The sequence below is a fragment of the Talpa europaea genome, assembly GCF_964194135.1.
Source record: "Talpa europaea genome assembly, chromosome: 1".
NCBI classification, from domain to species: domain Eukaryota; kingdom Metazoa; phylum Chordata; class Mammalia; order Eulipotyphla; family Talpidae; genus Talpa; species Talpa europaea.
The window spans coordinates 144,435,771-144,449,449 of NC_140073.1; the positions used below are offsets into that span (position 1 = coordinate 144,435,771).

The window sequence follows — 13,679 nt, forward strand, 5'->3', positions numbered from 1 at the left end:
CTGGCTCCCAGGGAAACTAGCAGCATCAACTGAGGTGCAAGCCCACCTAACAGGGGGGGCCTAAGACAGATGGGACGGGTTGTCCCCACGAAGGGAGGCAGGTGTGAAAAGACATAGTGAGCACTGGCTGGGCGGGTTTTGAGGTTTCTAGGACAGGAAGATAGGCCACAGCCCTCCCGGGCCAGCTCAGCTGCGGCTCCGTCACGATACCAAGCTGGGGCGGGGGACACTGGCATGGCCCAGTCAAGTCTCAATGGTGTATCTCTGGTGGCAGAGATGGTGGCATCCAGTGCCCCTCCTCAGGTCCCTTCCAGGGCCAGCGCCCTCCTGGCGGGGAGGCCTGGGAACCAGTTGGGCAGTTCCTGGAGTGCAGAGGAGGGTCCTTTCAGCTCCCTGGCCCAGCCATGCCCAGCGAGTGGAAGCTGCCCTCTTCTAGCAGGAGACGTCCCAGGCGGTAGAGCAGCTGGGGGTACCAGTGCACACCTTCCCCCGGGGTCCAGTTACCCCATGCCAAGCTGTGAAACAGTCGCAGGGGCCAGAAGGCCAACTGAGCCAGGCGGTGGTCAGCCACCACTGCAAAGCAGGAGGCCACCACATCCTCCACCACCAGCGTCCCATGCCTCGTCAGTGGCGCATAGGCCCCAAGGGCCACGTGTGTGGAGACAGTGGCCACTCGGGCAGGCTGCAGGCCCGGCACCCCAGCCACCAACACATACTGGCCAGGCTGCACTTGGCTGGCAAACGTGGCCTGGAAGTGGGCTGCTGGCTGCGTGTGGTTGCTGGAGGCAAAGAGCAGGTGGGCAGGCGTGAGTGCCAGGCGGCGAGGGGGGTCCTGGGTCTCAATGATCTGGAAGGCCCTGGGCCTGGTTGGCTCTCGGTCCAGGAAAATGAGCACATCACTGAAGGTGGGGTTCCCATCCTCCCCCATGGCCAGCACCCGGTCTCCTGGCCTCACCGCCGACAAGGCCACACGTGCCCCGCTCTCCAGGCGCACTCGGGCTCCAGCAGGAAAGCAGCCGCCTGTCTTGGCCGCAGCGGAGTGCTCTGTGAAAGAAGGGACATGAAGGTGTTACTGCGTGGAGCTGGGATTCCCAGTCCCAGCCCAGCCAGGACACCTCTTTCTCCCAGAGAGCCCCTATCACCCTATCCTCACCCCTGTCCCCCACTTCCCAGGCAGCTGAACTCACCACCCTCAATGTGATCTTCTGCCCCTCTCCCCAGTCTATGCCTTTGCAAATGAGAAGGACACACCATGGCTCCAATACCCACCAGTTGAGAGGGAAAGAGCCCCCCTGAACCCCTGGTGAAGCCCCCCTCAGTTTCCTTTCATCCTGAAAATGCTGGGAAGGGGTGGGAGAGGCCAGGTGTCAGCTGAATCAGGCAGTGGTCTGCTGTGACCTGATGCTCAGAAAGCTTCAGCCTCACTTAATCCCCGTGGGGTCTGAAGGTCCTGTGATTTCTTACCCCTTGCTCAGGTGCTCCCCAAACATTGCCCCCTCACACTGACCCAAGTTCTATGCCAGAACTGGCCCTTGGAGTCTGTCTGGAAGGGAGAGGAAGACCAGCCAATGAGGGGCCCAGCCTCCTAGGGAGCCTTACGAGTGAAGGATCAGCCCAGGGAATGGGGGGGGCACTGGCCGGGGTGACATCAGCATCTTCGGTTCGTGTTCTGGTCCTTGTGCGGGGACAGGGCACAGGGACATCAGTGGGTGTCATGGGGAGCAATGTTTGGGGGTCAGGAGCAAGGAATGGCAGCGGCCCGGGGCCAATGTTTGCAGGTGGAGGGGAGATGTGACGTGAAGGAGACATAGCTGGCAGGGGAATGCTGAGGGAAAAGATCGGGGGTGGGGGCGCCGGCACAGAGGAGTGAAAAGCAGGCCTGGTCCGTGTGCCATGTCTGTGAGTGTCATTTGGTGGAGCCAGTGTGAGGGGCTGAACCGGACACCAGGTGGGGCCAGGCTGGCAGTCACACAGGAACTGTCTGAAGCACCCATGACTGGGTTCAGTGTTGGTGACCGGGATGATGACAAGATTTGAGGGTCGGGGCAGGGCCCCAGTACCCGCCAGTTCTGATCAACAAGGCGGCCAATCTAGGAAAATCCACTTTATTGAGTCCATTCTGTTTATTCTGGCCCTGATGACTGGCTTTGCACCCCAAATGCCCAGCTTCAGGACCCTGGGGAGAGGTTGGGGACGCCTGCACCCCCTGTGACCAGCGTACACAGTGCCCCGAAGGGCCTGACCTGCAGGCCGGTTGTGGGTTCCGAACCTCTGGACTCCTGACTCCCGGTCAGGCTTGCTGGTGTCTGGGTACAACCTGGCCGCGCCCCACCAGCCGCCTCCATTCTGCCCCACCGCTGGGTGGGGAGGCGCCTCTGTCAGCCTGGCTTCCTCCATCTGGGCAGCTTGTAGTCTCGGCCCTCGCGGCAGGCTCTGGCCGTGGACCGCAAGGCCAGCACCCAGCAGCGCTGCGACAGAGCCCTGTCTCCCTAGACGCCTCCAGGCACTACCAGGCGAAGGAGGAGCAGGCGGTCAGGAGCAGCAGCGGGGAGCGCCGCCGACGTCCTCTGGCCCGGGGATCCCGCCTCCATCCCCTGAGCGGCCTCTTCGCCTTCTCGGCCCCAGCAGGTCCTGAGCCGCCTGCCCACGCCCTGCGGCCCCGGCCCCGGGCCCAGACCCCCGGCAGCGGCTCACCGGACTTGACGGAGCAATGCACGTGGGCCTTGGACTCGTAATACACCCAGTCGAAACCGGCCTCCACGGCCAAGCGCGCCAGCAGTCCGTACTTGTTGCGGTCGCGGTCCGACGTGGTGATGTCCACCGCGCGGCCCTCGTAGTGCAGCGACTCCTCCGAGTGGTGGCCGTCCTCGTCCCAGCCCTCGGTCACCCGCAGCTTCACGCCGGGCCACTGGTTCATCACCGAGATGGCCAGAGAGTTCAGGCGGTCCTTGCAGCGCTGCGGGGAGGGCGCGCGGTTAGGGCAGGGCCGGCGCGTCCGGACTCTCCCACCGCCGCGGGCGCAAACCCGGGAGGGTGCGGGGAGTGATCGGAGCCCCAGCGTGCTTCCTTCCGCTCCAGCCTCGGGCCACCCCAGGGACCTGGGCCGCAAGGTGGCGCCATGAATCTGGAGGGCACGAGGAGCCCGACACCCTCGCGGGCTCCCTTCTCTAGCAAGCGGCCGCCTCCGCCTGTGCGCTCGCGCGCGCACTCGGGGTAACGATCCGCCAAGGCCGGGGCTGCACCTTTCCAGGGTCTAGTCCCGCTGTCTCTAGGAGGTCCCTCTAGGCGGAGGGCTTGGCAGCACGTCCAACTGCCTGCGGCTGGCCTGCTGGGCATGCAAGGCCAGGCGTGCCCGGTAGGTGTCACCGTAGCCTCAGGGCTGAGGTCCGGGGACCAAGGCCGAGGAGGCGCGGCAGGTGCTGAGGGCCCAGCAGCAGGGAGGTGTGTTGGAGGGAAATCCGGGGCCAGCCCTAGATCCCTCTGGCATCATAGAGCATTGGTGCTGGGACCCTCTTATGATCCAAAATCAGCCAGCACTTGTGACCAGGATGCCACAGACCTGGAACCAAGGGCTGGGGGAAAGCTGGCACCCAGGCTGCCCAGATGGAAGGTGACACAGCGTCTCCCACTGCAAGGGTTTAGTGGTTGATAATCACATACAAAGTCCTCCCAGAGTCCAGAGCCTTTAGTACCTCCCGCTGTCTACAGCTAGGAAGGGACCAGAGAAAGCAGCTTCTGCTCTCAGGGAGCCAGCTTCAAGCCTCACGTGAGGTAGGTGTGGAAGCTGCACCCTGGGGACTTCCAGGACAGATCACCCATTGGTGCTGGCTACCTGTGTGCTGGAGCCCAAGGCACCCTGCAGATGACTAGGGGAAGGAGGCAGGGCCCTGAAGGAGAGCGGCCCTTTCACAGCCCTGGACTCTGAGGTGTGCGGTACCGCCAAGTGTGGGCAGCCAAGCCTCAGCCTACCCCTACTGAGCAGAACCGGGGCCCCACAGACCCTTGGACTCCGTCTCCAGAAGCCAACAACGGCTGCAACCCAAGTCTCTGCTGGTCCTCCCAGGCCCAGCAGCCTGGCTGGGGGCGCTCACTGCCCAGGGAAGGAATGCTTTGGGGCCCCTTGCTTCCAGGCTTCGAGCCCCCCACCTATGTCCACATTACCAGCCCCTTCTCCCGCCCCTCTCTTCCCCCACCCCCTCCTCGGGTCCAGAGCCGGGGCGCACACTGTCAATGATTGCCCAGCCCGTGGCCCGGATCCTTATCTGCATTCCTAGGCGCCCAGCCCGGGCCAGGACACCAGCCAACCTTCGCCCCGACTCAGGCTGGCCGGCCCCGGCGCCAGGGTACATGCTGAGGGCCTTGGTCTTGCTGCTCTCCCTAAAGTACCTAGAAGGTGGAGGCTTGCCCGGGAGGTCACCGAGGCAGGGGGTGCAGGTTCCCTCCTTTGCAGGCCTGGCTGCAGGGAGGAAAGTCAGCCCTGGCCCTTGGCTGAGTGCGCAGGACTTGCTAGGTAGCTCTGTGCCCTGCCTCTTGGAAGCATCCTAGCCCCACGATTACGACCCTCCTCATCCCCACCACCAAGCCCAGGGATCCCCCAAGTTCGGCCCCAAAGCCCTAAGACCCGAGCACCCGACCCGTCAACCGCAGCGGCGCCTCTCAGCTCCCGGGACAGACACGTGGGCTTGCCGGGCAAGTTCCCGGTCCCACCTCCGCCTCGGGGCTCAACTCGACCCGCTGTTCCTTAACCCCAGACCCAGCCGGGAGGCTGCTCCAGAGAGGGGCCGCGCAGTGAGCCCAGAGCGGTGGGGAAGAAACACTGGGGGGTCCTGGCGCCCGGAGCTTCTTCGCGTCAGGGGTGCCGAACGGCTTCGAAATGAAAGGGGCGCAGCCGTGCGAAGGTTAGGCCCGGAGGGACCGCGTGGGTCTCGGAGGTGCGGGAGGCAGCGGGGTCGAAGGACCTCTGGGTGCCGCTTCTGACCCGAGCCGGCGGCTCTCAGGGCAGAGGTGCCACCAACGCGCCGGGCTGCGGGGCTGGGCAGCGGGGAGCGCTTCTCCGGCTCGGGCGGGCTCGGGGCTGCCGACGCCGGGACCCCTGGCCGGCCCACCTTGGGCAGGAGGCCGTGGGGCTTGGCGTAAGGGGCAGGTGCCAGGGGGCGTGCCAGCCGGTGGAGAAAAGGTGCCAGGGGGGCGGGCAGGGCCGGGCAGGTGGCGGTGCGGGGCGGCGGCGCTCTGCGAGGGCGGGTCGCGCTCACCTGGGTCATGAGGCGGTCGGCGCCCGTGTTCTCCTCGTCCTTGAAGATGATGTCGGGGTTGTAGTTGGGGGTGAGCTCCTTGAAGCGCTCCGAGCTGCGCGCGATCTTGCCTTCATAGCGCCCGCTGGCGCCCAGGGTCTTCTCGGGCACGTTGGGGCTGAACTGCTTGTAGGCGAGCGGCACGAGCTTGCGCGGCGGCCGCCGGCGGCTCCCCACGACCCGGCCCGGCCCGCAGCCCCGCGCCGCCGGCACCAGCAGCAGCAGCAGCAGCAGGAACAGGCAGAACCGCAGTCGGGGCCGGAGCCGGGCGGGAGACATGGCCGGGGAGCCCGGGCGAGCGGCGGGCGAGGGCGCCGGGTGGGCTGCGGGGTGGGCGGGTCGAGCGGAGCGCGGCGGGGGCTCAGGCGCTCGGGGGGCTCCGGGGGGCTCCGGGGGGGGGCGCCATGGGCGGCGAGGCGCGGCGGCCGAGCGCCGGGACTCAGGTGCGGGGCGGGGGCCCGGGGCCCTGGCTGGTGGCGGCGCGCGGTCCCCCTCGGCGCCTCGCCTCTGAGCTGCCCGGCTCGCCGGCCGCCAATAAATAGGCCGGCCCGTTTGTTTTGGCAACGCGGCGGCGGCGGGGGGCGGCGGGCGGCGGGGCTGCGGGCCGCCGGGCTGGGCTGGGCTGGCCGGGCCGGCGGGCTGGCGGGCCCCGCGGTTAGCGCCCCGGCCCGGCGGTCAGGCGGCGCGGGCGGAGCGGGAGCTGCTGCCGTCTGCGGCGCGGCCCGGGGCCGAGTGAGAGGGGAAATGGAAGGGATCCGCTCCGGCCCCGCGCAGACCGCACCCTGCCCATGTCCCAGCCTCCCTGTGCGCTCGACAGCGAACCTGCAGCAAGGGCAGCGCAGCCTCCTCCCCCTCGGGCGGGCGGCCCGGCACTCGCCAGCCCATGGCCCGCGCGCCGCTCGCCGCGCGTCCGCCCGCCCGCTGCCCTCGGCGCCCCCTGCGCCGCCCGAGTTCGCCCTCCCCGCCCGGGCGCGCCCCACCCCGCCGTGGCCTCGCCTCTGGGTTCCCCGTGGCTCCGGGGTGCCCCGCCAGGCGCAAACCTCCCGGACGGGAGCTGCCACCCCCGCGGAGACCGCAGCCCACGGCGCGGCCGGACGCGGGGGGCGGGGGGCAGCGCCCGAACCGCACCGCCGCCCACGGCGTCCCCTGCGGGGAGGCGAACCCAAAAGGCTGGAGGCCGCGCCCGACCTGGTGCCCCACCCTGGCGCAGGAGACTGCACCCTCCGGCCGGCCGGGGGAGCCGAGGGCTGCAGGGACCCGGCGCAGCCCACCTCCGCTGGGGCGAGCCTGGGGTGGGTGGCCCGGCCTCGGCAGCATCGCACGGGGGGCTTCGGGCTGAACACACTTAAAGGGCAGATGACGTTGGAAAGGGATAGACCGGGGTGTCCGCGAGAACGGCCGGAGCGGTGACATCAACAGCAGAGCCGGGGAGCTGGGCGGGCCGGACCCCGCGGAGCCCGGGCGCAGGCGCCGGCTACCCAGGCAGAGAGCGATTCGAAGTCGCCGGCACCCAGAAGCCGCGAAACACTCCCCCAGATGTCCTTTACACGCTAGAAAGTGCGGGCTGGGTAGAGACAGGGAGGGAAGTAAACATGGGTTGTGTGTGTTTTAATATAAAATTCAGGGACGCCGAATGATGTGGGATTCATTCTGCTAAAGCAAGAAAGGGCCAGGGTGTTAAAAACAAACTCCATCCCCGCCACAAGAAGCTGCAGGCTTTGATTGCAGTGTAGTCCACAAATTCATTAGCTAGAAACACAGAGGCTAAACATTGTTTCATTCCCAGACCAGTACAACAGGCATCTTCACCCCTGCAGAGGCCTGGCCCTCGGTGGTCTCAGCAGCACTCACCCACCTCCAGCGGCCTGGGCATGGGGCTGAGGGGGCTTTTCACAGATGTCTTCACATTTTCTCTGCATCCATTTTTAAAACACACACCAAAATTGGAAGGGACTCAAGAGAATGTTTAATCCCAGCACTTCCTATTACAGAAAAGAAACCGAGGCTTCCAGAAGGGACTTAGGGTGGTTCACCCTTGGTGCTGCGGCATCAGTGACTTGGAGATAAAATGGGTTGTTTCCTTCCCTCCCCTCTGCTTCTGCTCTCCCTCCGGGCCGGGCCTCGCGGCCCCTAGCATTTCGGTTCCAAGTCTCCAGTCCCTTGTTACTCAAATGTTAGTTCTAGCAGTGCCTTACCTGGTGCTTTCCAGCTTCCAAAACTACCCCTGCTTTATTCCCCACCCCTTCTCTCTCTCCTGCTCAAATTCTCGGGGGCAGACTGACCTCAGCCAGGTCAGTACCTCTTCCCATCCAGAGAGGAGCTTTCGGTTTTCAATAGCGCTACAGAAAAAGAAAATCCATATGCTTCCATGGATGCCCATCTCAGTGTTTTATAATGTTCTAGAGAAGCTTTGCCTTAAATTCAATCTTCCTTCCTCTCTCTCTAATGCGAATTTGCTCTTTTTCCCACTTCTGGCTTTAGTGATTAGGGCCATTCATCTGCTTGCCTGGACTCCACGAGTTGGTAAATTCTGTTTTAACCTTCTTTGCTTCAAGTGAAAGACTGTTTCTTAAAGACTCTCTCAGAGAGAATGAGCAATGATGAGCTTTGCCATTCCTCTCGTTTCTCTCTTAAATGGCTTCCTGACCTGCGGAATTCAAATATCTCGTAAAGATCTGGGCAGTGTCAAATAAGACTTTCTTCTGCAGTGCTGATGTAGCTGGGCATCAGGGTTCTTCTAGAGCCGGTGACCTCCTGGGATTAGAATATTCCCCATTGAGTCTGGATCCTCCTGGCCTGGCTCATTTGGGGGCAGAGACCAGGGTGTGTGCTGGGAGAAGCAGATGGGGCATGATCTGTATCAATGGTTTTCTCTGTGCCACGTACTTCCAGCACTTCTGCAATCTTCACAATAACCTTCTGGGCATAGCAATTATTCTTCTCATTTCACAAATTCAGCACTCTAAAGCTCAAGAAGTATAGTAACTTGCCCATCGTCCCAAAGTCAAGATTTGAACCCAGAGTTGTTTTTACTCCAAAGAGGTTCTTTTCTGAGAACACAAGGGTGCTTTAAGATCTGAATCTCAGTTTTAGATGGGTCCCAGTTCAATCTCCATCAGTGGATGAAGAGGGGGAAAGACAGATTGGAAGCAGCCTAATTTCTATGGCAATGACCCTGGGGCACTTTTAATCCAAGCCTGGGCCTAAGAATCACCTGGGTCATTTCTGGGAGAATTATACACCTCACTGTTCCATCGAAGCAGAGTAGCTTTTGAATTGGACAAGTTCATCAGCCCTATCGGACAAAGCCTGGCTCTTTTTCTGGCCACTGCCAGGCTCCTGTCAGCTGTGTAGCTAGAGAAGTGACATGTGCCACTCTGGAGACACCGCAGGCCTGGGGTCTGAGCAACTGACTCAGCTGGATCCGGGCTGGGTCTGAGTCCTGAGTCCTGGGCCTGTTGGTAAAGTCACTCTCCTCTTCTCTCATTATTAGATCTCTTTGCTTCTCCAGTCGCCTCTGGAAGAACAAAGTAATATCTGCTTCTTTGGATAACATGATGAATTATTTTATTTGTAAGAGTTGGAAATACAGGTTGGAGGGAAGAAACTACCATAAAACCTGATAATTTAAGCACCTGTTTATTAGACTACCCTGTTAGTATTTTTAGTCAATCCTGAATTTAATGCTATATTGCACAAATGGTGTCCGTATAGTGTTATACTCACTAATGTGTGTATATGAATATACATACACATACATTTAGACACAGTACAGATATTCATACAAACACACACATGCCATGTAGGTCCATACTTTTATAATCAACTAGTTTTTTTCCTCCTCATCTTGCTATTTAACCAGATCAATTCCATTCTAAACCCAGGGATGCTGAGCCATAACCAGACAGGTTTCAGGAATGCAGTTGCCAAATATCCTCCAATGATTCTGCACGTAACAGCTTTGGCTGTGTAGAAAGACCGCTTGCCTGGAGGTGGCAAAGCCATGCCTGTGCACCGTCTTTGACACCTCCTACCTGTGTGGCCTTGGGAAGTCACTTGACACAACTGTATAACAGGTACAAAAGAATGGAGAATACAATCAGAAAGGCAGGAGACATAGTTGTTGCCAAGGAATTTACAATTTAACTTTAAAGATAAGGCATGGAAATAAAAGACAGTCACAAAGCCATGAATGCCCCTCATAAATGAGTAGAATAATGCATTAGAAACTAGACACATTCACAGATAAGATGAACTTGGTCTAGGAAGCAATTAGCCTGGGGTCAAACCTTCTGGAAGAATTCAGTTTTGAAGGAGAGTGAGGACTGACTGAAAAGATTGAAGGAGATATTCAGGCAAGGGCAGTAACTCAAGCAGAGGACAGCACTCATGACAACGTCAACTCAGAGAGTCTGGTAAGGGGGAGGGCACGATCTCACATGACCCCCGCAATCCTGATGAAGGGGACACCATCGTCTTCATTTTATAAATGAGGAACTTAGGTTGTTGGGGGTTGGAGTCTAGGACTGTTTGAATCCATAATAATCCAGTTTCTTGGTGAGTTCTTTCTAGGGCAAGCACGCTGGGTTGTTGACTTCTGTTCAAGCCACTCGTTTTCTCTTGGAAGTCTAGGAGACCGTTTTGTTAACTTCATGGGCTTTTAAACCCTCAGACTATTCGACTGTCTTCCCAATTGATTGCGATCACTCTGACTTCTGTTGATTTTCTGAAGAGGTGAGCAACTCCACTTTCGGGCCCATGTGCAGAAATGGAAGCACGCTGCCTGGCAAGCCTCAGATCAGCCCAGAACACATTTGGAGATCCAATTAGAGCCACTCAAAACTAACAATGCTTTGAAAGCTAGCTATTGATTAGAGATGGGAATGTCAAGTTACCTTTGCCCAAACAATAAGCTCATTACAAGGCACTTCAGAGAGATTCAAGCATTAAAGACCTTGCTTTGATGACTTTGAAAAGGCAGGGAAAGGCAGCAGAATTAGTAACAAAGGGAATGTTTTTCCCTCAAGTCAGAGACTAAAGATTGTGGGAAACTCTTAGAGACAGACATTTGCGGACAGAAGGAAACCAATATTTATTTCTATATATGGATTAAAACATGTTTACTACCTAATGGACTTTATTTCCACCCCAATGTCTCTATGTGAGAAGAGACTAGTTGCCTAGAGAGAAACTCAGAAAGTACTAGTGCAATAAATGTTCAGTTAAGGGGGACAAGGGGACTAGTCTTCTAATCCTCCAGTGATGCTCCTGACATGCCTATCAGCCTCTGTAACTGGGTTTGTACTAGTCCATCCATACGCTCACCAGTTGGCAGAGAGTGTGCCTAAGGCGGGTCTATCGCCAAAGAAAGTGAGACGATATACACATACTTGCCTGTTTTGTTTTTTTTTTTAAAGATGTGTTTATTTATGCATATGAGAACTGGGGTACAGGCCAGAGGTGCAGGGGGTGAGAGGATTCACCAGAGACAGAGTGGGGAGCAGAACAGGCAGACTGACTGAAATACACTGCTGAGGGGAGCAGCGGGCGAGTCAGGAGAGGTCTGCTGTGTCATGTGGGTAGCTTCTTGGCCGGAGATGGAACTCATGCTGCAGTGGCTGTGGATAGCTTCACAGTTGCATCTTCACCCCATGTGTCACCAGGGAGGCCCACACACTTGCCTTATAATTACTTAAATTCTTAGTTTCTGCGCAACGTCAAATCCCTTCCGTTATGGTGCTAGCTAACAAAATGGCATGTACCCTACTTCCACTCTATGACTGCCCTCCCCAAGTGATGATGTTTATTTATCTCTAAAAGCACCTCAAAATGCTTCTGGTGTGGAGGAGTGTGCGTGGAGTCATCTTTCTTCATTTACTCACTTGACAAGTATTCTTGGGCATCTACTAAGTGCCAGACACTGTCAAGGTCTGACCTTTGATTTTTGTCAAGGTGCTTGGGATATGAGACAACAATAAAAAAGCAATAATAAAAAAACAAGTTCCTGCCTTTATGGAGCTTTATTCTACTAAATCAGTTGTCACATTGGGGAGACGACTAAAGATAGATATAATAATAAACTATAGCATGTGTTAGAAGAAATTGAAGGACTAGGAGCATAAAACATAAAACGGGATTGAGAGCAGCAGCTCGTGGGGAGTGGGGTGAGGGCAGGAGGCCGGCCATTCTGCTAAGTAGGTGGTCAGCGGAGGACCCAGAGAAGGTGTGACATTGGCCAAGACCTGAAGGAGGTGAGGGCTTCGACCAAGTGGCTGTCTAGGGGGAAGAGCGTGCAGAGCAAAGTCCCGACATGTGGGCAATGGGGAGACAGCAGAGACCACTGTGACCACAGAAAGATCTGGGAGGAAATGGAGTAACTCAGGCTTTCTCCTTTCTGATTATGAGGGTATCTTTCAAACTGCTTATAAAAGTCAGAGTGAAGATTATTTATCTTTAAAGAGATTTATGTGTTGACATGTCAATATGGACACCACATGGGTAAGTGAAAGCAAAAGCAGGTAACAAAGCAATATTTACACATAGGGTTCTTTTAAACTTAAAGAGAGAGATACAAAGTCATGACTTTCTACTTCTTACATTTGAGATTTTGAGGGGAAATCTAGTCCATAAATATCATCTTTGGATTGTAGGCTTCTTGGAGTCAGGAGACAAGTCTTTGGTCAGTAGCAAGGGGCACTAATGCCCCTGTTGAGGGGATGTTAGTGAGCAAGCTCTTTCTCTACACACACACACACACACACACACACACACACTCACACACACACACACAGTTTGAGTCAATACATTTAATTATTTCTGTTTTCTTTTTTGAATGCAGGTTTTTCTTCCTCACTCAACACATTTTCTACAAACTTGTGCCATTTCTTCGAATTCCTTTGTAGAGATCTAGACTTTTCCTGTTGGACTTTCCCATCCGCAGTTCAAGTCCATGTATAACATAACCAAGTTGGCTGTTTATTTTCCCCATCTTGGTCAGGTGCACGGTCCAATCTTTGTGACTTCCATTGGGATCTTTCTTGATGTTAGATTCTTCCCACTAGTTATCCAAGTTGCTTAACCATTGAAAAGTGTTCCTTCACCTTTAGATCTTTTTGATATCATGTTTATGTCCTGCTTCTATTCCACTTGATGGCTGCCATTAAGCTATTTTTGAGGTCCCTGCCTGGAAGCATACGTCTGTCTTAGATTCTTACTTCTAAGAACTAATGTCCAGAGGACTTGCTGGTGGGAGGCTCAGCTCCCACCTGGCAGTGCCTGCTTTAAAATGGCTTTGAGGGCCTCCCTGGTGGCACAAGGGGTTAAGACACAACCTATGAAGCTATCCGCAGCCTCTGCAGCACCGAATTCGATCCCTGGCCAGGGAGCTACCCACATGGCGCAGATTTCTCCTGACTCATCCACTGCTTCCCTCAGCAGCGTACTTTAGTCAATCTGCCTGTTCTGTTCCTCACTCTGTCTCTGGTGAATCCTCTCACCCCCCACACCTCTGGCCTGTACCCCCATTTTTGTATGCATAAATAAATCTTTAAAATAAAATAAAATGGCTTTGATGAGTAACCCAAGGAGGCAGCCAGCCCCTGAATCATCACACGGCACCCGATGTGAGAAACACGAAGTGCGTGCTGCTGTTGCTCCATCCCCACCCTATATGAACAGATTAAGTAAATACAGTTTCGTTTGGCACAGTTCTGCTATTTTCATTCTTCAAATCCTAAAAATGCACATACACTTTGACCGTTCAATAGTCCACGGTGCCGGAGCTGGGGCCTCACTGTACTTCACCTCAGTGACTGGCAACACCTCCAAACACAGTGTGGCTGCAGCTTCTACCCAGTGCACCAGTGGTGCATGACAGCCAGGCACAAACACTGCGTGACCAGGCGCCTGGTACCTGCAAGAGGAACATCCTTCCTTGTGCTGACTAGATCACCATGTCGAGTTTCCCCTTGAGCACAGTCCAGACCCTGCATCTTTTTTTTTTTTTTTGATACAAAATGCCACTGTACAGGGTATCTATGCCCTCTGTCCTGCTATTTTAATTATAAATTATCCTGTCACATTTAGTGCATACTTACTCAGGAGAGCAACATAATGGACATTCGCATTGCTAGAAAACCACTCAAGTTGGGGTATCAGTATCACTTTCATACATCATCAGAGCATTATTATTTATATTGCTGTCATATCAGATTACTAATGAAACAGAAATCTTTATTACCACTCCCCTTCCCCAACCTGTGCCTTCCTGTCCCTCCCAAGTGTGACATAGGACCGACTGGCATTGTTTGGTGCCCAGGAATCGCCAGGCAGCAGGACTAAATGAAACTGAGTCTTGCCTTCTTATCTGGCAGCCTTCTTTTTCTGTCT

At 56.4% G+C, this 13,679-nt stretch overlaps 1 protein-coding gene across 1 annotated transcript; it reads right to left on the reverse strand.

The window, feature by feature from the left end:
- Window positions 1-385: 385 nt before the first annotated feature.
- Window positions 386-5,570, reverse strand: IHH (Indian hedgehog signaling molecule; the record flags this gene model as incomplete). Its single annotated transcript, XM_084253502.1, has 3 exons — window positions 386-1,044; window positions 2,695-2,956; window positions 5,253-5,570. The coding sequence occupies 3 exons, from the start codon at window positions 5,568-5,570 to the stop codon at window positions 386-388; spliced, it is 1,239 nt and encodes a 412-aa protein (XP_084109628.1).
- Between the last annotated feature and the right edge of the window lie 8,109 nt (window positions 5,571-13,679).